The sequence below is a fragment of the Dunckerocampus dactyliophorus genome, chromosome 2 (assembly GCF_027744805.1).
Source record: "Dunckerocampus dactyliophorus isolate RoL2022-P2 chromosome 2, RoL_Ddac_1.1, whole genome shotgun sequence".
NCBI lineage: Eukaryota > Metazoa > Chordata > Actinopteri > Syngnathiformes > Syngnathidae > Dunckerocampus > Dunckerocampus dactyliophorus.
Window position 1 is genome coordinate 30,648,195 of NC_072820.1, and position 26,105 is coordinate 30,674,299.

The 26,105-nt window shown below is 39.4% G+C and overlaps 2 protein-coding genes across 10 annotated transcripts in view; one reads left to right on the plus strand and one right to left on the minus strand.

The window, feature by feature from the left end:
• The window catches only part of pax2b (paired box 2b), a 40,571-nt gene extending 22,489 nt beyond the window's left edge, over positions 1 to 18,082 (plus strand). Inside the window, exons 7-10 of one of the 4 annotated variants that reach the window (XM_054766383.1) lie at positions 1,036 to 1,150; positions 12,669 to 12,770; positions 15,145 to 15,231; positions 16,688 to 18,082. In XM_054766383.1, the coding sequence (XP_054622358.1) occupies positions 1,036 to 1,150; positions 12,669 to 12,770; positions 15,145 to 15,231; positions 16,688 to 16,764 (381 nt within the window). In that variant the 3' untranslated portion in view covers positions 16,765 to 18,082. The remainder of the gene's footprint in view (positions 1 to 1,035; positions 1,151 to 12,668; positions 12,771 to 15,144; positions 15,232 to 16,687) is intronic. The other 3 variants (XM_054766376.1, XM_054766395.1, XM_054766389.1) reach the window with 3 other exon arrangements.
• The window catches only part of fbxl15 (F-box and leucine-rich repeat protein 15), an 82,795-nt gene that overhangs the window by 3,399 nt on the left and 53,291 nt on the right, over positions 1 to 26,105 (minus strand). For 2 of the 6 annotated variants that reach the window (XM_054766406.1, XM_054766428.1), the window contains exon 5: positions 16,285 to 16,390. In XM_054766406.1, coding sequence (XP_054622381.1) covers positions 16,286 to 16,390 — 105 coding nt within the window. In that variant the 3' untranslated portion in view covers position 16,285. Of the gene's footprint in view, positions 1 to 14,993; positions 15,035 to 15,106; positions 15,191 to 16,284; positions 16,391 to 26,105 lie in introns of those variants that run through there. The other 4 variants (XM_054766423.1, XM_054766447.1, XM_054766416.1 and 1 more) reach the window with 4 other exon arrangements.

Here is a 26,105-nt window from a genome sequence, read left to right on the forward strand (position 1 = left end):
CGCTACAAAAATGATTTTTTTTAATAATTTGATTAAATTAATTACACTTATTGGAAATGTGTGAGGTGAATATAAAGAATGACTTTTCATAATTATTGAATATACAAATGTATATTTTTTATTTCAATAATTTTAATAAATTATGTTTCTGCAATTTTAACTGGGTATCACCAAGTCCTAAACAACCATTTCATGGCCCACAGTCTGCTAACAATTACTAAGGAAAACAGTCATTCTGAACCTCAAATTATATTCAATTAAGTCAATGTTAATTATGATCATTTTTGCTGGAAAAAGTTTAGTTATTTGTTTTATTTATGTATTTTTTCCCATTTTTGTTGAAATTTTAACTGCATAACACCAGGTACTTTATTGTATGACTTAATAAAAAAAAATCGGTATTTTTAACATTACGCAGGGTTCAGTTTAGCCAAGCATCCAAAAAAAAGAAATATTTGTTCCCGTAAAACAGTAATTAACTTTTTATACTTCTTGCTCCCAAATGTTTGAGAAAAACAAAAAATGCTCATCATCATAAATGGCATCATGAATGAATGAATGGATGAAAAAAATTCTCAAAATCTACATACATAAATGGTCTTTTTAAAAAAAAAGTCATCCCCCAAAGGCATCAAACGTTTCTTGCCCCGGGCGTGACTCAGACATTAAAAAGGTAAGTAAACGTGTAAGTCGGGTGTCGGAAGGGCCATACAGATCGAAGCCTCCAAGTGACAGCAGCAAAAGGTGAATGGCGTCCCTCACACGGGGCCACAGGGCGTGCATGTAACAAAGCGGATCGGCTCAAGAAGGCAAAGCCAGCACAAAGGGGCCAGCTGACGCCCTGGCGTCGCATTCAAACCCCCAAAAAGCCCACTTCCTCTCAGACAATACCCAAATAAATTCATGATATGCTTCAACTGCGACACACACAGAGTGCTCTCATACAAATGTATACTGCAGCACGTAACACACAAGCCGGCGCTGGCTTGGTGGTATTGTTGCGGTTGTGTAACCACTCCACTGTCCGCTTCACAGGCTAATGAGTACTCGCTGCCTGGCCTCAATTCCAGCCTGGACGAAGTCAAGCCTAGTTTGTCGTCCACCGCCAACCCAGACCTGAGCCCCAGCGTGTCGCAAAGCTACCCTGTAGGTAAGATCAAGCCCCACGCACCCTGTAACTGTGAACATTAAAAGCGAGTCAACCAACAAGTCAAGTGTCCAGGAGTATTTAATGTCCTGTCTTTCACAAGGGGCTATCTGTCTGTCTCAGAAAGTGATGAAAGCTGTAGCATCTGTCGTCCGAACACTGTTTAGCTGAGTAAGCAGCTCTGAAACTGGGGGTGGGGGTTACTGTTAAGTCATGGTCGGGCAAGGTCCTTTGGGTGTCACTGGATCAGATTCATCAGAGCGGCAGCGGCTGTTGGTTGGCTGCCTCTGTGATTTGTTCACTTTGTCACCTGGATGGGGGGGTTGCGGGGACTTGTTGGGGGGGGGCAGTTTGCGCGAACACGAGTAATGTACCTCGGTAAATACGCTTGGCACCTCTGCCGCCTCACTCTAACACTGTGATCATTTACTTCACCCCCCTGTGTCACCCTACAAACACTGCCCACCCAACCCCCTCACACCAGCCTACAGTACCTCTCCTGGTAACACTTAATGATTTCCCAGCTAATTGAAATATTGTTTTCTTGGTGCTTGTTGCTATTACAGAGGGGACTTAATCTTTAAATTACCTCACTTTTATTGTTTTGTCCATGTTCCGGAATAACTATTCTCCAGTTTTCCACAAAACTCTGTACAGAGTAAGGCTAGGTCATGGACTAAAGAACTCCTCAACATTTGGATGGGCTGTGGATCAAGCATTGTGTTCAAACTGCGCGACGAGGCATTGTTTTGAATTAATTAATGAATTAATGAAACCTGGCACAAACATTCCATCTTTTTGCTTTTGCTCTACTGACTACCATTCTGGAACATTCCAGCATCCCATTCCCTCCCACCCTTACGTATTGTTAAGTTGGCATTACAGTTATAGGATCATTTGTTCCAGAGGCCAAGAAAATCTAGATAAGCAATGTCAGTAGAAATTGCGTGTAAATGCTGAAATATCCTAGAAATGTGCTGAAATCTATTTGCCGACTGAGGATCGAACCAGCAACCATCAGGTTGGGATTCATGCCACTGTGCACTGAATAAGCAGAATGTTACAGTAATATAAAATGTAAAATGATTTTTCCACATTTAATTTGTCCATTACTTTTTGGGCTGACTAAAAACGGTGGAATTTGAAATGTTGGACAGCAAAAATGCAGATCGAATGTTGAAATGTATAAATAAGTTGAATGGTAACAGCTGGATAGAGGATCGAACCAAATCGGGTTGCGAAACAACCAATCTACCCCCTGAGCCTTGTCACCCTGCAGACCAGGGGCGTCAAACTCGTTTTCGCCGTGGCCACATTGCAGTTATGGTTACTCTCCGAGGGCAGTCTGTAACTGTGAAACCATATAAATGTATCATCACCTCATTATTATTAGTCTTATTATTACACATTATCACTTTCATTTTTTATTTCCATTGAAATAAGAATTCAAGCTGCCAAGCAGAAACCTGAGTATACAACTACTGTATAACTCATTTTAAATGGGATTTGACAACAAAAATATCAACTCCAAGTTCTCTGTCAAAATTGGCAGAACAAATACATTAAGCAAGAAAGATGGTCTTTTTTTAAATGATTTTTTTTACTTAATATATTTTTTAAGTAGTTAAATGAATAAATACATTAATTCATTAAAATAAATGATAATATATATATATATATCTATATATATATCTATATATATATATATATATATATATATATATATATATATATATATATATATATATATATATATACATATACAAAATTATGTAAAATAGAATAAAATAATTTTAAAATAAGTGTCTTTTTGATGTGGATTATTTCCAGGCTTGCGCGGACCGAATCTGGTTCCCGGGCCTTGATTTTGACTAAATAGCAAAATGTAAATAGCAAACAGTAATGGAAAATGTCAAACGATTACTCAACAGTAGGGGGAACCAAAATAAATTGCCCATTCATTTTCAATGGGAAAATCGTCACAGAAATTGTAAAATTACAGTAAATGTGCAAATTTTTGGAAAAGTCCTGATGAATAGTCAACGTGGATTGGATTGGTTTGTAATGTTTGGGAAATGTGGCCGGCAACGTTCCCTCTAAGCTGCGTGCGTGCGCAATCAAACACTGATCTTGTGTTCTCAGCGCACCGCAAATCCTCGCAAACCTGGACTGCAAATAAAATAAACACATGACAATTTATTCTGTACCATATTGCAATGCAACTCGGTGAGTCACAGGTGACAACAAGCGGTAACAACACCATGACAAACACCGTCCAGCCATTGATGACATCCTGTTGGTATGTAGAAACGCAGCCAATCAATTCATTAACAGCTCGTTACAGAGTACATGCCGCTTTTTGTAGGTTAGCATATAGCGACTGGTGCAGGAGAGCTAAATGCTTGCTAACCCATATTATGGCAAAACGAATGGGCAGTACCACATACACTCACCAAGCTAAAGTAAAAAAAAAGGTCTTTTAAGGTGGGCTGACTGTCAGAGTATGTGGGAACAGAAGAACAAGAGGTTTTTCTTTTTCGAATGAGAAAGGGCTGCTCTGAGCCAGTTTTCTGAGTAAAAAGTGTGGACTAAATGAGTGGCTTGACTGTGCATGTGGTACTGGGGCATGCTTTTATTTTGATGGGCAGACTTGCCGCATACAGAAAGTGTTACGCAGAGTTTGCACGAGTGATGCCGAAGGGACCGGAAGGTTGCTGTTTTTTTCGGTTGAGATTTATTTTCTTTTCACTTTTTTTTGGACAAAAGTAAACACAGCAAACGTGGCATCACTTTCAAGTAAATTTCCACAATGAAACAGTGCCAGAACAGGCTGCAGCAAAACAGAAAGGAAACAAAAGTATACATAATTAAGTAAATAAATGGTAAACAATAAAATAAGTGGAAAATTAAATGATAATCTAGGTGTTTCCTGCAAGATACAGATCTTGAATTGGATGAGATACTGTAGTTCCGTGGCTTGTTTTGTCTGAGGTGGACAAAGAAGAAAGCTACATTATGAAATACTTTGCTGATCGTTTTGAACCCATACAAACCGATACAAAATACCACAGAAGTTGGACTAGCTCAAGTTGTCAGGTTTTGGACAGGTGCACGCCTGAAGGCCCTCAGCGCGGGCAATGCTCAGGTCGTTTGTGTGTATGCTTTGGTGGCCGGTGAGTTAGTGGACAATAAATGAGGTGAAATAAGAAGTAGAGGAACAAATAGATTAAAAATGGTGTTGAATGTATCCATTCATTTTTAGCAGACTAAAAATGGTGGAATTTGAAATGTTGGACAATAAAAACGCATACAGAATGTTGAAATGTATATCCAGTATGTACAGCATGACCAAGAGTATTGTTTGGCTTTTGTAAGAAACCTCTGTGAGTCAGGTCCCTAATCCAATAAAAGAACATCCAATAAAAGATCAAATTAGAAAAAATGGGCATGCAAAATACTTCTAGGGTAGGACTAATAATTTGACGTGGTTATAGATCAATTTGTGGTGTGATTTAGAATACATTACTTTTTTTTTTTTTAACACATCTCTCTTAGGACCCCGATGAAATCCATTTCCCAAATTGCTTTTTTTCCCGTTTAAATTTTTTTTAATTCAGTTTTTTACCTTTTCCACTTATTTACCAGCACAGTGTGTGTGCTATTTGGGTTAGTGACTAAAATGCAAAAATCCTTACATTTATTGATGCAAAACATCATTGGTCCATTGTGTCCAGTAAGTGAGAAATGGATGTAGCTTAGCTAACTTTTCTAATGGGATGTCAGCCTCAGCACATATTGCTACTAAATCTTCAACAAGCTGTTATGCCCGTGCTTGTGATTAAGGAAGATGTAGTCACTGATGTACTTCCAATCATGTTATTAATATAAGATGTTTTAATGACACCATATTTTTGTTTACACAATTAGACAAATGTGACAAAGAGCAAGGGCTCTTATTTTGAAAGCCGGAATGTGTTGTGTGTGTTGAGAATGGCAATTGATGGTTGATGCACTGGGTGCAAGAATAAACGTGCCTCTCATCTATTTTCACTCAGAGCCTGCACGTTATCAGTGGGCATTGTAAAATGGTCCTTACATTAAAGCAGTAAAACACAACACAGTGAAAATATACTCATCCAGCCTGAATATCACACACACACACACACACACACACACACACACACACGCACACACACACACACACACACAGCTGCACTAGCTAAACTAAGTGAACTCTGCTAGCTTCCATTTACGCTCCGTAACGGAGGAGTTTCCAAGGTTTTTTGCCGCCTTTTCGACATTTTTAGTAGTGTTTGTAAGGTCCCTATTATCGACCAGTGGTTAGAGCAGCACTTTCCATGCGAACTCCCTACTACTGCTGTAGCTACGGAGCCGAATGTCCAACGTGAAACTAACTTCACCACGGTACACCATGGACATGTCTGCATGGTGGTGTTGTGTTTTCTTCTTCTTGCGGGTGGCGCGGGTCGAGTGGCAACCAGCTTTGAGGCGCATTACTGCACCTACCATGTTGGAGTGTGGCTCAGAGTTATGAACGTGATGCGGCAACCCGATCGGCCCGATCTGGCGGAAGCCGATATTACAAATACAGCGGCTCAGGAGCCGATCCCAATCCTGAAGATCGGATCGGGACATCCCTGCCTGAAATGTTAGCATGTAAAAAGGCACCTTAACCACTTTGTTGTCTTTACTTTTATTTATATGAAGTGAATAATTTAGAGCAGTGGTTCCCAAAATGTTTACAGTTGCGTTCACCTTTAGACATTTGACCTGAAGCCATGTACCCCCTACTCCTGCACACTTAAAAAACATAAACCTTTTTTTCTTAATTAACTTGAAATATTGAACATAATTAATTGGTTAATTCATTCTTTAGTCATTCTGCGTTACTTTTAACACAGGTTAACCTGGGCATTGCTTTTATTGTTTTTTAAATTGGTTTTACTGTTTTATTAGTATCATTCATTTTGTCCATCGTTTTTACCTTTTGGTTGTACAGTCTATTATCATGTGTGTTGCGTAGTTTTGTGTTTTATTGGCCGCTATACAGCACTTTGGGCAGTTAACTCTTGGAAATGTGCAATATAATACGGTTTAAGTCTTCATATTCATTTAATACCAAATTGAAGGTGAATGTTTAACAATGATAAAGCGGTATCCGAAGCACAACGATAAAGCTAATGATAAAGCCTCATTTTTGAGGGGAATCCCCACTCACAGTGACAGGTTTTCACCACTGTAACGTGCGGGGATTTGACACCAATATAAATGAAATCTTCAAGATGAAACACTCTCTTAATGCATCATCAAGCTTAGTTATTTGTTCATATGACGCACACAGAGCAAAGAACGACTTCATGCTCTTTCTCCTTTCTCTTCTGTTCTCCTTACGCCGTGAGGTATTCAGGTGCACTCGTAATTGTGAGTGTTAGGCGCTAATTGTTTTTCATTTTTATTCACGTACCCCCTATTACAATTGGTGCACCCCTGGGGGTACACATACCCTAGGACCTAGGATTTAGAGGTCAAAGTAATGAAGAAAACACCTCTAAGCTAATAGCTAATACTAAAAATGTCTCCAGGGGCTTTGTGTTGCTCACTAGAGATACTTACGCCTTGCAGGGAAAAACAAAAAAGTAGCAAATGATGAGCAGTATTTAGGCCAGCATCCAATTCTGAATTAATTGTGCTTTAACAAGAGGGGAAAACAACTTTTTTTTTCCCAGAGAAGAATGTTTTCGTCATTGATCATGTTGATTTTATGCCCTGGAATTAGCATAATCTATTAGACTTGATTCATGAAGTCACAGCCAGACATCGGGATTGCAGCAGCACAGATAGAAATCTTTTGTGTCCTCTGCTTATCCTATTAGAGGCTGAAAAGCAGCAGGGCCCAACAAGAAAGGATTTAAGGGCATTGTGCACATCATCGAAATTCAGAGGCAAGACGCCTTCCTCTCTCGCGCTCCTCTCCTCCACATTAATGTGAATTACCTGCTAAATAGTCCCTCTTGGCCCATAAGGCTCCATGAATATGTGGCTAGGACAATTGCATATTGTCAGGTAATTTCTATTGTTGATATGGGAAGTCATTTCTTTGATGAATCTCCCCCCTCTCCTAGAGAGATGGATTTCATCTGAGGTGCTCCGTCTTCTTTTTTTTCCTGCCCATTCAGACTGCTTAAGATTCAAATAGGCTTCCGTGTGTGTGTGAATAGCCCCAACTCTGAACTTTTTGTGTATTTTCCGAGGAGTCAATGGAGAGATGGCCTTGATACGGCCGATTGTCCACTTGCTCTATTGAGGTGAGGTGTTTTCTTCTGGTGCCTCAATGGGAGTTTGCCGCATCTCCACTCTGCATACTGACAACCTGAGGGTGTGTGTTCCCTGCTGGGCCCGCTATTGGAGGCCTCCAAAGGCCTTTAAAGTATGTGTCAATGACACTTGGCACGCTGTTGTGCAACATTCATCTACACCATACATGTCAAATTCAGACCCGGGGGCCAAATGTGGCCCGCGCTTCAATTTCATGCAGCCCGCAAAACTGTTTAGAACATAGCACTGAGTTGGCCCACCTCGCAGACCTTAGCAAACAAAGTGTTTACAGCGATCTGCGTAATTAGGCAAGTGCTCCAGTATAATCTTCTCCTCTGGCATTATAATTTTAAAAGTGGAAACAATATTGTATATAGCACGTAATTCACAACCATTCTTAATAAGGGTGCCAGATTCAGACCAAAAGTCCAAATAATTTAAATGTACATGGCTAAAAACGGCAGCACTTTGACTATTATAACCTGTCTGCAAAGAGACTACAGCAAAGCATACTGGGAAATGCGCCATCTGCCCATTCCACAGCTGCAAACTTTTCCTGGTTACACATCTCACGGATTGTGAGGTTTTTGTGTTGATATAAATTACTGTACCTTTTGCCCGGACATTGAGAGAATGACGAAGAGGTGGTCGCTCAACAATCACTTTATTGAAATGAACAACCACGCCAAAACAACCATGGTTGTATATCCGCAAACTACACGAGCATCTGTGTGTGTGTACTGATGATGCATATGAGTGTGCTTCGTTCACCAATGATGTTGTTTAAAAGGACAAGAAGGTTTTAAAGTTTTTAATACTTTCAATATACAAAGATGTGCAAGGTCTGAAAATTTCAGGATAAATAATAGGAAAGATACAAAGTTGGGAGGTATGATGGCGGGTTATGTCCAGTTCGGCCCACACACCTCTGGTCTACATGGCACAAGAAAAACACAACAATTCTCACTCAGTGTTCAATTAAAGCAGGGGTGTCAAACTCAATCGTACGGTGGCCAAAACGCAAAGCCTACTTTAGGTTGTGGACATGAAACAGCACCCATATAGTCACCTTTATACTTGTATTACCTAATGTAATAGACATGATAAGCAACAATAACACATAATAACTCACATTATGCAACACTGCTGGCTTTGTCTACACCACTTTGTGCAACACTTACGTGCAGGCTACAGGGTCACTGCAGGGACATAAGAGACGGCCGCAGCTTGAAGTATAGCAAGCTACCGAGCTAACGAGTTAGCCCCCAATTTATTTATTCTAAACTTAAGAAAAGGTTTAAACGGAGTGGGGAAGAAGGACAAAGTAAGAAGCCAAAACGTACCACTTCCACACGGGATGGGAGGAGAACTTGTTTTCACTATGTCATGTCGGACATACCATGGCTGACTCAATGCGCAGTGCAAGGTAATGTGATGTAAGGCAATGTCTCATTGTAACATTACTGATGCCTTGTGACCAGAATACTATGTATGACTTGTCTTTCAATATGTTTTGACTAATAATAGGCCATAGTTAACCCCAAAACAGCAATAATTTATTAATTAATTTTCAAAAAACCACAATAGAGTGAGGGAGCGATGTTTGAACCGCAGTGTAGCAAGGTACATACTGTAGATTACTTTGGCATGACGTCAAAGTGAGTGTGGTTATTTATTTTTGTTATCAGGTTTGTTGTTATACATTAGTTCACCTTTGGCATGATTCATTCTCGTTAGCCCTGCCAAGTGTTAGGTTTTGATCATCTTTTAGTTGGTAGCATTACATAAAAACGACTAAACCAATTCATACTGAACCTTTGATCCCGGTGGCGCACGGTTGCTCGCCAAATGTTGGTACACGTTATGATAAAGGTGCAGATTGAGGACTTTATTTGAATTGTTCAGAGATACAGTCTGCTTGCATTGCTTGCAAGTGTGGTAGAAACTTCAGTGAAAGAAAAAACATTAGCGTAAATCCCTTGTTTATCACGGTTAATTAGTTCCAGACCCGCCCGTGATAAGTGACTTTCAGCAAAGTAGGGTTCCTTATTTATAAATTGATTATTTTTTTAGTTAGAGCCTAGAAAACCTGTTTACAACCTTCTAAAAACATTATTAGAGCCATCTCGATGGGAAATAACACCCCTATAGTCACCGTTGCACTCCTATTACCCAATATTGTAGACATAACAGAAAATAACACTATTTAAGACATAAATAAGACTTGTGCTCATGTGTGTTACAGCTGAGTGGTGGGTGGACAGGAAGTGACGTCAGGGGTTGAGAGTTGACTTTTGTCTTGGCGTGGGTTACCGCCACAGTATAGCCTTTATTAGGGATTACTGCCTGTTTTGAGATCATTCAAAGCAGCCATAAAAGAATTCTGGTGCTTGTGTGTCTTACCCAACTTTACAGTAGTATTAGTGACAATTAGCGACTGGTGTGGAATACTACATATCATCACAATGTATTTGAACACGTCTTCTGAATACATTATACAGGTATTTGGATTTTAGTTCGTTTAGCCACTTTTATGTTAATTTAAGCAAATATACGGAACATTTGCTTAAATACACATATTTTTTACTTACAATAGACCGTATTCAAGCACGAAAAAGCATGGTTTATTAATTTATATATTTTTGAAAAACCGTGATAGAGTGAAGACACAAAATTCAAAGTGCGAAGTTGTGAGGGATTACTGTATGCCCATTACCATCACCTACAGCACTGGAATGGAACTAAGTTCTGATTTTTCAAACGAGTCAGATGGACGCAATGGTTCACTGTTGGTCTGGGTCTTTTCCGGAATTGACTTTCTTCTTTTTTATTGGTTAAAAAGGCCTTATTTTGGGTTTTATAGTGCCTCCTGTTGTTTCAGTGTTTTTGACAGCCTTTAAATGTTTTTGAAACACCCATGTAGGTCTAGCCTCAGCCTGCGGAATGAATTCTGTCCTCTCAAAAGCAAAATAACCTTTGAGCGCACGTTTGATAATGACTGACTTTCAGCCCGTGTTTGGGGATTTAAAGCAATTTGGCTCACCAAACATTCTTTACTCCCTTGTAATTAATTAGGATGCTTTTTTTTGGACTCTCAAACGCCTCAAAGATGGAGGTCAAAGATTTGCGGTTGTTGCGGCGAACATAAAGGTGTCCCCGTCACGCTACGCTGCGTCCTGTTTTGAGCTAAAGAGGCAGTCACTAATGGCCTCGCGCCGGTGCCAAATGAAGATAAAGTTTTGCCACCGTTGTTGTCCTCCTCAAACTTTTAGGGAGTGTTTTGCTGTTGGCAAAGCAAAAGCACAAATCTTGTAGAGAGAGATGCTACAGGTCTGTCACTCTTATTGTTTTCCACTAAGAGTTTACCTATTATATGTGATCATGATGGTCCAATTTTCACTACAAACTTTTTGGACATTCTTGCTGGGTCAAACCAAGAAAACATGTAAAAAAACAAAAAAAAAAAACAAGGATTGGCTGCCTCTCTTCAAGGTTGGAACCAGATCAAAGTTTCCATTGGGGGGTTAAGTGAGGAGTACTGCATCGACTTCCTGATCAAACTCTGGATCTTTACTTCAGCCAACATTGATCTGCTATCAGCTACTCGTGTCTTGTCCAGAGTTAGTGAAATGTAAATGAAAGTATTTGGGTGACTTGGGTCACAATAGTAAACCAGTAACCCACTTGTACAAAATGGCGTCACCGCCTGTTGGACCACAACACCCCACCCACCCACCAACCACTCCCACGGCCCCCTTTGACTCGGGTGCACTGACTTGTGTCAAACAAATTGTTTTTGTCAACTCAGGTCCAATATGGCCTCCCGCTTGTCTTTACAAATCTCTGCATCAAAAACACATTAAAAAATGTGTATTTACAATTGAAATTGACAATCAATTGACAGTCAATTACAATACATTCGTTCACTTCCTGTATTCCAAATGTACTGTTTGCCAATTTTAGATACACAGGAAAATGATAGGGCAGTATAACAATGTGGTACAGTAGGAGTCAAGTTCTATCATCACTGTAAATAAATTATATTGTCATAGCAAATAATAATAAATACACAATTGAATTTTTTTATTTTGTTATATATTTTGAATTATTTTTTATTTTACTGATTTATTATTTTAAAAATATATTTACCATTGAAATTGACAAATTATTTTCAGTTTTCATTTGTTAATACAGATTTATCATATTAACATATAATATAATAATATATTGTTAATATATTTATTATTATTCAATGATTTAGATATTGTATTTTTCTTACATATATTTTCAATTATTTATTATTTTACTTATGTATTATTTAAAAAAAATACATGCTTAAAATTTAAATTAACAAATTATTTTTAATTCACAGTTTCAGATTAGGCAACATTTATTTCATGATTATTATTTATCTTTTTGTGATATAGTTTTGATTATTGATTTGTTTGTTTGCATTTTTGTTTTGTTTCTGCATTTTTTTTCAGAATTACAGTATACAGTTTGGGGTTACAGCGCCACCTGCTGCTATGGCCCACATTTTGCAGAATGAGATGGGAACTTTTTAATTATGGCCAAATTTTAATTACAGTTTCAATTTCTATTGTACCCTTAGAAAAAATGCACTTCTGAGGTTAAAAAAAACATCAATATGTTGATGTACTACAAGACTTGAGTATTGACTAAAGTTTGTAGGGAAAAAATAAAGAAGACGATGCAAAAAAAGCCTAAAATCAACCCATTGTTCTCATCTGTGTCGTTACAAGGCATTTCGTCCTCATTAATAGTTAGTTAGACAGTTTTTTCCCTTTTGAGCCTTCGCCGCTCCAATATAGCGAGGATTTGGTCCACAATGGCGCCTGTGCAGATAGAGGTTATGTGCCGCTCTACAAAAAAAACGAAGATGAGGACGACCCAAACGTCACTCTCAATTACAGAGCTGAATATGTGCAGGCACGCTGGTGGCGGTTTGCGAGGGGGCCCTATGGCCATGAAGGAAAAGGTTGCTCTGTGCTGACTCAGCAAAGAATGTACAACAATGTGGTAGCTGTGTGATGGAAAAACATTTCCAACTGGCAGTTAAACAGTATTTTGGATACACCTTAGCCTACCTTAGTTAGCTACGATTTAGCTAACATTGATTCGATTGAAGCGTAACCCTTTTTGTTGTTTGTGTCGGTTTGCTCAGGTCGAGACATGGCCAACACAACCTTACCCGGGTACCCCCCTCACGTTCCCCCGACAGGGCAGGGCAGCTACCCAACTTCCACGCTCGCTGGAATGGTTCCTGGTAAGTGACACCATTTACGATTTCCCATGCAAAAAATGCATCAACCCCTGCGTAATATGGATTACCGCCATCTAGAGGACTGGAGTGGAACATTGTCAACTACATTTTAAGACAAATTTACACCCTATGCAGTATTACTTGACTTAACAACCTAACAAATGACTCGACTATCTTGCATTTCTTGCTCCATTTATCATACGTATATCTTTAAATTAGCCGCTAAGCTAGGAGCGACATATCTACAACGAGCTATCCTTATTTTTTGCACTTTGGAGAAGTCTGTGCTCAATTGACTACAATTATATTAGCCATGTTTCCCAGATTAATCAAATTAATCACAGTTTTCAAATGAATTAATCATGATTAATTACTAGGGGTGTAACAATTCGTTTTAATAACGATTCGTATCACAGTTCGTGGTTGCTAATACAATTCAAGAACGATTTTGGTTCATTTAGAACGATACAATCCAAAACGATTCAGTAACTTTAAATCGATTCAATAACTTTTTAGCCAAAAATTCAACCAGTGTGACTGTGAGTGCAGGTGAAGTTTTCTAGATTCCCATTGTTTTGTGTAAGGGAATCCGGTATAAATCATTAATAATGCTGACATACTTAAGAATAAATTCTCAGTGAGCACAAAAACTTGTAGCTTGGCATGATGAATGATTTACTTTAAATAGTGCAATCCACACCTGCACTTTGCACTCAAAGGTGTGGGACGTTATTCAGATTTCCCAGCAAATGAATGTGGTATGGTATTTTCAATTAGGTGTTGAAAAACTTTCTGTGTGGGCCAATGGAAGCAGGGGCTTTTTTGTGCCGGTAATCCTCCTGATCAGAGCAGCCATTTGAAAGAACGGTGCAGCAACTAGCAAGTAATGTGGCCTCCTTGTACCTTTTGCCACTGAGAGGTTCGCGTTGAGTCCACTGTCTTGATGACTCGCTTAACAGAGACACTGAACAGGATACTGTGGTGTGGTGGGTTTATGATAATAAGTTTTGATAATGATGACACCAAACCGGGAGCGCAAACAGATACTTTGCATGTGAAGTGATGGCAGATGGCGTGCAGCAGTGTAAGGAAATGTGGTAATGCGTGTGTGACAAAAATGTGTGACAAAACGAATAAACGGTCATCAGATATTACAGCTAGAATTAAATAATTACGGCACAAGCAAATGCGTGCCATTTATTGCTTCTGCGTACGTAAGCATATGTTTTGACCTGGACAGGCCGCGCTGGATGATGACGCCACTAAGTGTCACTGCTGCTGGACCGGGAAACTATCTATGACCACCACATACATCCATACAAAGCCTGCTGTGTTTAAATCCGATGCTTTATTTCCTAGTATCGATTCAATTGATTGATTACCTTTTTAAACGATGTTAGATCAATATATGCCATCAGGAATGGAAACTTGAAAAACACAGATCGATGTATTTGGATCGGAGGAATAAAAATCGATGCATCAATGTAGTGAAGGAATTGTTACACCCCTATTCATTATCATTTGCAACTATGTCTGAAATATGCCCGTTTTTACTGTATTTCATTAACGGAAAAATAAATGATTAAAGAATCATGTATTTATAAATGAGATACAGTAGTTACCGCAGTTAACACATTATTTTTGACAGCCCGAATATAAATAAAAATTCTAATTAACAAATAAACACTAAAGATCTAAGTAAACTTGACCAAATCAGAGATCTGGAAAAGGCACATTAAGGCTGAAAGGTAAAAGGCTGGCTCCAGTTGTCATGCAGCGTTCCGGCCCGTTCACCCAACACACAAGGAATAAGATTTAGTGGCGAGCGCCAAACACTGTTAAAGCCCGGCCATTCCTCACCAGCTTCATATAAATTACAGCCTTTATTGTCTCGTAAAGGAAAGAAAGGTGTTGAACCAATGGCACCGCTCGCCGACACCGTTGTGCCACTACTTCCCTTTCCAAATGAAATTTTGTCGCAGCAAACGGCGAAAAAAGCTTGGAGCAGAGGCTGCATGATTTACTGCGGCCAATCCGAAATGCATGCATGAAACAGTTTATTAACACTGGCTGTTTATTACAGCGGCTTGGAATTAAAAATGGGGGAAGAAGAATGGGTAGATATCCATAAATGGGACGCGGAAAGGCGGCCGCAGTGTCACCTCCTGTATTGTTCACTGTTGCATAACTTAAATGAAATGAAAAAGAAATAAATTACTTGCCTGAATGGTCACATGTCGATGACTATCGCTTCGTTCCCCCCCTCCCTTGTTGGTTGTTTGGCGCCATGAGAAATGGCAGCATGTGGAAGGAGGAAAGGGGCAGGACGTGGTTTAAGGCTTTGAAGTACTAACTGATTTGTTGTTTTGTTTTGCAGGGAGCGAGTTTTCGGGGAACCCCTACAGTCATCCACAGTACACCACCTACAACGAAGCATGGCGGTTCAGCAACCCAGCGTTACTAAGTGAGTGCTGATGCTAACTAGCTAGCTTTGTCACGTCAACAGCTCATCTTTCACAGTTAGATTTGAGACAGAGCTTCGACAAAATGAACCTCAACACTACCAAAACATATGTAGACACATTCCACAAAGACGGTCGACATGCTACACTTGAAAATGCTCGATTTTGCCATAACAACTTTGCCATAACGTCAACGCAATTACATACTGAACGTACTATAACAGTCTCTTAACTATCCAATAAAAATTGTACAATTAATTTAGCATAAAAACATTGAAACATTTCAGAATTTATGTTAGTTTTAGGCTAGTTTTAGGTTGTTTTTTGTATTTGCCAACATAAGTCATCGTAAAAGCAAAAAAAAATACACAAATGTAATGTAATGTAATGTAATGAATAACATAATATGACATGGGATAGGCTCCATAATAACATAGCGTAACATACATATACATGTATAACATAACATAACATAACATAACATAACATAACATAACATAACATAACATAACATAACATAACATAACATAACTCCATTTCATTATTAATATTTAATAAATATTAAATCATTTTATAAAATAATGTAAGTACAGTATATATAATTTATAGAATTTTTAAAAAATCAAAATATAACAATGTTTAACTACATAAAAACATATACAGTATACCAATAATGACGGCAATCCTGATTATTAGGTGTCTGATGTGATATTTAGTCATTAAAAATACTTAAAATAATAATAAGATGAAGAGGTTAAATGTGAAAATGCATTTTTAGGTATTTTATTTAAACGAAGAGTGGAACCTCGGGTAATTAATTTGTTCAAAAACATCCAAATGTATGAAAACTGGGGCAATTTTTCTTGAAGGAAATCATGTAAATCCAATTTATCCGATCCAGACACCCAAAAATATGAACAAAAAATGCATTTTATAGAGAATAATTATAGGTTTACATGGAGAAAACACTGCAAAATCATTATAAATGACGAACGAATGGAACTTGTTGTCAATGCAAACTTCCTGGCGAGATTGAAATCAATAGTGTTTCTCACCTCAAATTGCTGGCACTTGCTTCTTTCTTTGGCCCCATGGCAGGTTATTTAGCAGTCGCACTCGGACTGTGGGCAGTGAGGGTGTTTTGTTTGGGCATGCCATTTCCTGGAACAATACAATACAAGGCAAAAAGACTTGTTTGTTACGTGCAATATTGTGCCAAAACCTAGGCAACATTTTTGCAAAAATGTTCAATGAAAACTCAAACAAAAAAACTGCGGGGTACAAAAACCAAGCATTGATTGGAATTAATTCATCTGCAGTATAGTACAGAAGAGTGTTATCAAATTTGCCTCTTGTAAATCAAGGTTAGTCACCAAGTCACCAGGTCTTTTTGTAAGAATTTGAAGGGAAAAATGCTGTTTGTTGTTTCAAACGGTGCGTTCTTCTGTTAACTTTCAGGTTCCCCTTATTATTATAGTGCCGCGTCGAGAGGCTCCGTCCCTCCCACTGCTGCCACTGCCTATGACCGTCACTAGTTACCATGGAAACCAAATCAACCTGCAGGACCGCGGCCTCGGCAGGCTCCACATTGCCCCGGTTTGAGCACAGAATGAAACATTTTTGGGGGGTGGGGGGGGGACTCTTCCACGTTAAAGATGAATAAACAATTATTGAACCAGACACAAGTGGAGAAAAGTGAAGAAAAAAGTGAAATCTGAAATTTTTGGACAACTACTGTACATTCCTTTGCTTGGCAGCTCTCAACGGGGACTGTGCGGGGCGTCAAAATGCAGTAGGAGCTGCCTTTATGTTACTCCCACCCCTCCCCCTCCCCCTTACCCCCACTCAACTTGAAATGCAGTGAGAAGCTGTGTTTTCATCCGTCATCCAGCAAGCATGGTTGATGCCACCGGAAGATTAAGACTCTGTGATACACAATCAAAGGAAAAAAAAAAAAAGATAACTAGTACAGTACGTCGCCATGGAAGCAAGTGGATCTATTCTTAATCATTTTTTTTTTATTTCCTTTTTTTTTTTTATTCATTCTTGTGTGACGTGTGTGACGAAAGGTCATCAGGCAATATTTTGTGCTGTGGTTTTGAAATTTTTTTGGTTGATTTTGCACTATTTTTTGGAGGTTTGCAACACTGGAGCGTTCTTATATGCAGGAAGAAATTATGCATTTTTTTGTTTTGAATTAATGTCTGTAAGTTTGGCACTTACACACAAGTCGTGTCACGTGCACTACTCTGCTGGATGTTTCATTTAAGTTGATTAAGTCTTTGGCAGGACAGGATCGAACAGCCATCCCGAGTTGGAACACCATTGTCAACTGGCGCCAAAAAAAAAAGAACAATACATAAAAAAAAATAAATTCAAAGTTGACAGCCATGGATTCAAACAGCAGTTAAATGCCTTAAAAATGTTAATTTAAAAAAAAATCTAATTTCAGATTCAGAATCATAATGTTTCAGGCTTTTTTTTTTTGTTTAACTGAATGTGTTTAAAATTGCCAAAGACTTAGTTGTGTTTATTTACAAGCCACCTATCATTTAGAGCAGTGTTATTTTATCTAATTATTATTATTATTATTAGGGACAACCCACGTGGTTCATAAGAAAGTGTATGTATAAATTCTATGCAGTGCAGATGGTCATCATTATGCATATTAAGCCTAAAGGTACAGTAGGTGGAGTTTAGTTCATGTTATGTTCATTTTGTAACGCGCGTGTGTGTGTGTGTGTGTGTGTGTGTGTGTGTGTGAGTGAAGACACTTCTCTTGTAAATACAACAAGTCTTTCATGTTCATGGGTATTATCTCTTTCATTCACACTTGTACAATAATTAAAAAAAAGTGTCAGAAATGTTTTACAAAAAATGACTGCATGGTCTTCATTATGTTTTTGCACATTTATTTCAGGTCCACAAGGACAACATTGGGTATCATTTCAGCCACTAAAATAGGAGGGTTTGCTTCTTTGAAGGAGTGGAACGTGAATATTTTGCCTTAACTTTTGTTTATTCAACAAATTAATAATTAATAATATAACTGTTATACTGTATGGAAATATAGAGTGCGTTTATGAGGTTGGGCTCAGTAGTATATGATTTATAGTGAATAATAGATATTATACTAAATAACTGACTTTTATGACATTTTGTTGCTGTATGGCGTCATCTACAAACAAGATTTCAATTGATGTGACTAAGAGACAGAGACTGATATTTTAAAAGTTAATTAACATATTAAAAACATTGTTTAGTTCTTATTTATTTTTTTTAAAGTTGCATATAAATTCATATAATTGTATTTTTTTATTTAATTTACTTAATTTCTTTATTTTTTTCAATATTCATGTCAATATTTATTTAAATGTACTGTAAAACTGAAATTATTGCCTTGAGTATAATATTTATTATAGGCTAATATAATAGGTAAGTTAACTAACAGATATTCACAAATTTGAAAAGTGAGTTTTGTATCTTTATTTTTTAATTATAAAAATTCCTGAATATGAATTCATATGCACAATTTTAATTTCATTAAATTTTCATTTATTTCATGTATTTATTTTGTTTAAATTTCCCTAGGACTCAAAGTATGTCTGCTGGTATGTCTAAAATGTACTGTAAGACTGCAATTATAAGTAAAGTTAATTAACAGTATAATAATGAATATTTACTACAGTATAATAAATAAAACTACCCTTTCATACATACATGTGTAACGGATGCCAGCCTGTGAGGCTGTGCGAGTGTACGTTGGTAAACCTCACTCCCTCTGCCTCAAGAGCTGCGCTGAACACGCGGCCGAGAGTCCGGGCTTTTAGTCGCGTGGTCAGCGCCCTCGCCTCCCATTACGAACATCCTGTGTTCGATCCCCGGTGCGGGCAGGTGCAAAACAGGGCGGGTTACATTGGTGCCGTGACCCGGATGGGAGTGAGGTTTGAGGGGGCGAGTGTAACGGATGCCAGCCTGTATGTTAGTAAACCTCGCTCCCTCTGCCTCAAGAGCTGCGCTGAACACACGGCTGACAGTCTGGGCTTTTAGTCGTGTGGTCAGCGCCTTCGCCTCCCATTACAAAGGTCCTGTGTTCAAGCCCCGGTGCGGGCGGTGCGAAACAGGGCGAGTTACACATGGTCATTGTTACCTACTTAAAGACGCATCATGTTAATGCTGTTTTGCTGTAATTATGTGGGACAAAAACAGTATAAAATAGCTTAGCTTACATCTACTGTATAAAGTATGTCGTCACTTACCAATTCCCAAAATGCATGTTGTGCTCGTCGTTATAACTTATTAACATAAGAAATCGTTTGAAAACGCACCAACGACGTGTGGCCCTCTAACGAGCCCGTTTAGAGAGAAAGCAATTGACTTTTCAGGTGTAACCACCGTCACGTGCTCCAAACGCGAAGAGCTGCGGCGCCTCGGAATGTTTTCTCGGATTTGGATCAGCGAGCAGCACATTAAGTGTTTAACCTCTCTCTGTGCTTTGTAAAGTTGAATTAATTTTTTTCACACAGCACCCACACCAACTCTCTCGCCCCCTCTTCTGAATTCAATTTGCTCTTAAGTTGCCGCCACTAGATTTATGCGTGAAATCCTCCACCCCCCCCCCCCTTTTCTTTCCTTCTCTCCCTCTCTGAGCTTATTTTCACTCTTTTCTTCTCTCCGTAATCCCTCCCCGCATCGTATGACTTAGTTACGTTGTTATTGATTTACAGCCGGTGGACACTGTCTCGATTAGTCTTGTGCAATTAGGGCACGATAAAAGCTTTGTGTGCATCTGACGGGATGTGGGGCGTGGGGCACTAATGGGACGTTTAGTACACTGCCCTAACTATGGGGGTACAGGAGGAGTCCTCAAATGACACTTATGCAACCTATAAGGATGATTTGGAGCCTTTTTTAGTTCCAAAACAGTAAAGGTAACACCTCAAAATGGGAATAATGCGACTAAGAGGTTTCTTTAGGCAAGTTATGATGTTTAAACATAGAAGGACAAAATGCAGTCCTGTAAGTACATCGTGGGGTGACTGCCTGAAGGCATTATTTTGCAATTTTCTGAGCTGTTATTGATTTCATAGCCTCCCAGTGAAGTGTCAGGACTAAGAATTTCACAAAGCAAAGCAACTTTGCGTCAAAATTGGCATCTCTCTCTCTCCTGTAAAGTGTAAACCAGGAGGTATCCTGTCAATCACGCTCCACTCCACTGTACCACACCACCAGCATCCTGCGGCATATAAACATATACAGTGGTGTGAAAATGTGTTTGCCCCCTTCCTGATTTCTTATTTTTTGCATGTTTGTCACACGTAAATGTTTCAGATCATCAAACAAATGTAAATATTAGTCAATGACAACACAACTGAACACAAAATGTCGTTTTTAAATGAAACTTTTTATTATTAAGGGAGAAAAAAAATCCAAACCTACATGTCCCTGTGTGAAAAAGTGATTGCCCCCCTAAACCTAATAAGTGGTTGGACCACCCTTAGCAGCAACAACTGCAATCAAGTGTTTGTGATAACTTGCAATGAGTCTCTTACAGCGCTGGGGAGGAATTTGGGCCCACTCATCTTTGCAGAATTGTTGTAATTCAGCCACATTGGAGGGTTTTCCAGCATGAACCACCTTTTTAAGGTCATGCCACAGCATCTCAATAGGATTCAGGTCAGGACTTTGACTAGGCCACTCCAAAGTCTTCATTTTGTTTTTCTTCATCCATTCAGAGGTGGACTTGCTGGTGTGTTTTGGATCATTGTCCTGCTGCAGAACCCAAGTTGGTTTCAGCTTGAGGTCATGAACAGATGGCCCAACATTCCCCTTCAGGATTGTTTGGTCGACAGCAGAATTCATGGTTCCATTTATCATAGCAAGTCTTCCAAAGCAGCAAAATGTTTCTGAAATGCGGAGTTACTTTTACGCACCAGATGTAATGGGACACACACCTTCCAAAGAGTTCAACTTTTGTCTCGTCAGACCACAGAGTATTTTCTCAAAGGTCTTGGGGATCATCAAGATGTTTTCTGGCAAAATTGAAATGAGCCTTAATTTTCTTTTTGTTCAGCAGTGGTTTTGGTCTTGGAACTCTTCCATGCAGGCCGTTTTTGCCCAGTGTCTTTCTTATGGTGGAGTCATGAACACTGACCTTAACTGACGAAAGTCAGGCCTGCAGTTCTTTGGATGTTATTGTGGGGTCTTTTGTGACCTCTTGAATGAGTCGTTGCTGTGCTCTTGGGGTAATTTTGGCTGGCCAGCCACTCCTGGGAAGGTTCACAACTATTTCATGTTGTTGTCGTTTGTGGATAATGGCTCTCACTGTGGTTCCCAAAGCTTTAGAAGTGGCTTTATAGCAATCACGTTTTCACACAGGGCCATGAAGGATTAGATTTTTTGTCTCCCTTAATAATAAAAAGTTTCATTTAAAAACTGCATTTTGTGTTCAGTTGTGTTGTCATTGACTAATACTTAAATTTGCAAAAAATTAAGAAATCAGGAAGGGGGAAAACACTTTTTCACACCACTGCATATACTGCAACTCCTGTACATTCAAGATTCAGCCTTCACAACCCTGAAAATTCAGATTTTTGGCCCAGAAGAAATATTTGTATCAGTGTTGTTTTTGTCAGCGATGACGATGACGAAATTATTTCGTTGACAAACCACAAGACGGTGACGAGATAAACATGGCTCTTTGATGACTTAAACATGACGAGTCGTGTGTGTTTTTGTTGGCGAGACTGAATGAAAGTCTTAGAGGGTGGTCTGTCAGAGTGTGGTTGGTCCCAACCCTTCTTGACCCACGGACCGGCTTGTGTTACCACAAATCTCCGGCGGAATCAGGGGGTTGGTACTACATTATAGCCATCTAATGTATCTTATTTATTATGTATTGTGTACAACTAAGTAACACCAAATTAAAAGCACAAAATGAATACAACACTACCATCCACCAGTACGCGCCTGGAGTTTGTTTTTCAGAGAGAAAATTATAACATCGCTGTTTGATATGCGTGGTAACAGACGGTGTGCTAGCTAGCGTAAAACCTGAGGTATATAAAAAATATGCACATTAGCACTCAATAACATCATCAAAACAATTTTTTTTAACAGCACAACTTGTGGACTGCTAATTAATGACATCAGTGACCATCTTCCAGTGCTTACAATTTACAATGAAAACTATAAAAAGAGAAAAATGAGAGCAACATGGGGCAACATGAGAGCAACATGGGGCATCCCAATCAGGTTTATTAGGAATGGTACTAAGAAAGCTGATTACCCTCAATATTTCACAGATGGAAATGCCAAAAATGATAATATGAACGAGGTAGTTGAAAGGTTCAATAACTACTTTGTAAATATTGGACCAAAACTGGAAGAAAAGATCCCAAATTTCTTGTCAGTAGAGGAAGGGAATGAAATTAGAGACAGGAATCCCAATTCCATGTTCCTCACTGAAAATAATTGATACTGTCAATAAATGTAAAGCAAAAACATCAACCGGCTAATGGAATTGGAATGGAAACAATAAAAAGAGTTATTAATGAGATTGCAGAACCACTGACTTACATCAGTGGTTATCATTTCAGACTGCTAAATTTCCAAACAACACAAAAACAGCTAAAGTAGTACCAATTTTCAAAAATGGAGACAAACATCAATTCACAAACTACCGGCCAGTTTCCTTATTACCTTATTACCTCCTCATTTTGTAAAATCATTGAAAAGCTATTCAACAACAGGTTGGACAAATTTATAAATAAGGATGAATTACTTGCGTACAGCCAATATGGACACACAGCCAACATTTCAACTTCCATGGCACTAATCGATGTTTCCCAGAAAATGTAACTTTGGAGGTTCCACTATTCCACTATTTTGTATCGTATCCTACAAAAAAAACAGTAGTTTGCATTGTCTCTTGCTATAAACTACTTTAAAGCTGAAGTAAAGGCAAACAAAGTGCAATTCCAAACAATCCTGAGGTGGATGGTGTTCCACGCTGGGGACCCTGAGAGTCTTATTATGAATTTAGCATAAAGTCTTTTGCTACTAAAATTTACATGAGTGACATTGAAGTACCTCAACTTAGGACTGGTGTAAGATGTGTGTTATGATGTCACAGCAGCAGAACTTGCTGAAGCATTTCTTTGGGAACCATTGTTAACCTTTCAAGCTGCTGACTGCACATGGCGTGTACCGCCATGAATATGCTGCGATGGCCGAATGCTAATTTGGTTAGTGGCGTGTCAAATGCGCCATAAATCCTCGGGATGTTATCTTTTTTTTTTTTTTGAGCGAGACAGAGTGAGAGAGTGGTGTCGGAAATATGAAAATGCATTCCACGTCTTCATATTGGGAATGAAAGGCAAATGAATGGGTGTGCTGTTTTATGTGCTGTATCTAATTGAATGTGGCAAATGCGTAATACGATTCTCCGGTATCCATCAATCGACGTGTTAGACCTGTTTGTACGGACATGTCAGAGGGGCAGCCTAGCTTGTTATGACGCCTGAGCACCAATTATGAGGTGATTCTCCAGTCGGCGTGAGGACGTCCATGGGATACTTGAGGGGAGGTTCCTAATGACCGAGCATTGACTGCCTTGGAGCATGGCAACAAAAGTAGAAGAGACTAAAACGACTGCACAAGCGCATGGAGATGGGAAGGAGATTTCGTTGATCAACTACGAGAAAAATGGACCATCAGTGTGTTTGGGTGGAAGGCTCTTGGAGTGTTCTGAACTCCTGTTTCAATGCCGGTGTTGCATCAAGACACGATTAATCAACACACAATCAACCAAATTCTTAACGGTCAATTTATCAACAGATCGGCCAAGCCGTTGTGGACCACCGTCCACAATTGTTAATGATCTTTTATGAATACAGTGGCTCTCTGCACATTCACGATTCAGCAATCACGGTCATGCAAATTTGCAGTTTTGCAGAAAACTCATTGCATCCATTCACATCTATCATAAATACATAACAGGAAAGCTATTGAGCCAAAATCTGAGGAGAACGTCGACGTCATGTTAGCAGGAGACATTGGAGCCGTGTGTCACAAATTGCCATTTTATTGGGCGTATTAATTACTTCATTAAAAGTGCTAAAAAAAAAAAAAAAAGCAGATCCATATAAAGTCGTGCTTAAATCCAGTGTTTAATTTCCTAATAATGATTCAATCGATTGATTACCTTTTAAACAATGTTAGATCGATACATATGTCATCCTGAATGAAAACTTGAGAACCAGATCGATGCAGTTGAATCATAGGAATATAAATGTATACATCGATGTGGTGAAGGAATTGGTACACCCCTAAAAATTTGTCAATTCTATTTTTAGAAACTGCCACGGACCACAAATGGCCCCTGGGCTGCATTTTGAATACCCCTGCCCTAGACGGACTAAATCAATATGAACCAAACACAAACAGTGTTTGGCAGTTGAAGGAGATGAGTGCCAAAATTGTGACGCTTTCAGGACCAACCTTCGCCAGTTAATAATGACCCTAATGGCTACTGTGCGCAATTACAGCTTCACTTAGCGGACATGTCAAGCACCGGTGGTCCCACGTTCGCTACCTGACTGGCTAGTAATGGGGGTATACCCTCCAAAACAGACAGAGGCGTCCCTCTAATCAGCTGTCAGCCTCACGTTCGGGGCAGCTGGGAAATATTCCGAAACAGCAACTGGAAAGCGGATGCAGGCTCGAAAGAAGAAAAAAGGGGCAGAATCATCAACCCCCATCTTTTCCCAGTGTAACCTCAGACTTCCTCCTGTAGCTTCCCCCTCCCCTTTTCTCCGCCGTGCTCCCAACACCCCCAGTCACTGTCAGGCCAAACGCATGATGAATTGCCCTGTCAACGCAATTCATTCAGGGACCAATTAATTCACCACAAAATGAACTAGAGCCATCAGTCGCTGGAAAACTGGCGGCAAAGCGAGCAAAGTAGCTCTCGTTGGATGAAAGAGATACGGTGGTGCGTGCGTGTGCGCACGGCACCAGCGCGAGAATGAGAATGAGGGCGCTGGGGGAGCGTGGTGGAAGTTAGTCTGACAGGAATTGGTCATTTAATGCTTTAGCGCACTTGAGACAGCCTCCCGTCATAGAGGAAGCCGTGACAGGACTCCCCTGGTACTTTATTTATTAATTATCCAGAACGGCGAGGGGGCATTTAACTGTCTCACTTCAAGCCCATCAACTCGACTTCTTGTCATTTTAGTCTCCACAAACAGGTCCTCCAGGAGGCAGGGGCCAGTGGTGGAAAGTGGGAGAGGATGTAATTATGCGCACGTAGGACAAATATTTTTGTTTGCAATCAGTTGTCACGCAGGCACTTCCCAAAACAACTCCAATGTTGCATGCTAGGTCATTGTTTTACCGTCAGGCCTAGGTCACAACAGGACGTACAATTTTTTGGCCGTGCGATTTGTGGCATTACCCAAATCGCTGCGGAGTGGAGAACGTCGTTACGATGACCATGAAGGAGTAAGATCACCGCACACCCAACGTACACCCTGTAAGTCACATGTGCATACAACGCACAAAATCTTCATTCCTACAGCCAACGCACGTAAGTTGCAAGACCAACGTCGCATCAAACTTGCAATAAAAGTACGGACGTTGCGTTCCATGCGGACTTCGTATGAAGGTTGCAAGAATTACGCACGAGCTGTACTTTGTGCATACCAAGGACGTAAGATCTGTGCTGGAAACAGGATCGAGACCTACGTTACTTCCTCCACTTGCAGTTTTTTACAACAGCTTCTGTGACGTCATGTGCTGTGATATTTTTTTCCCATTTAAGAACATAAATGGTCAATAACCATGTGCAACATGTTTTTCTTGATAATGTTAATCA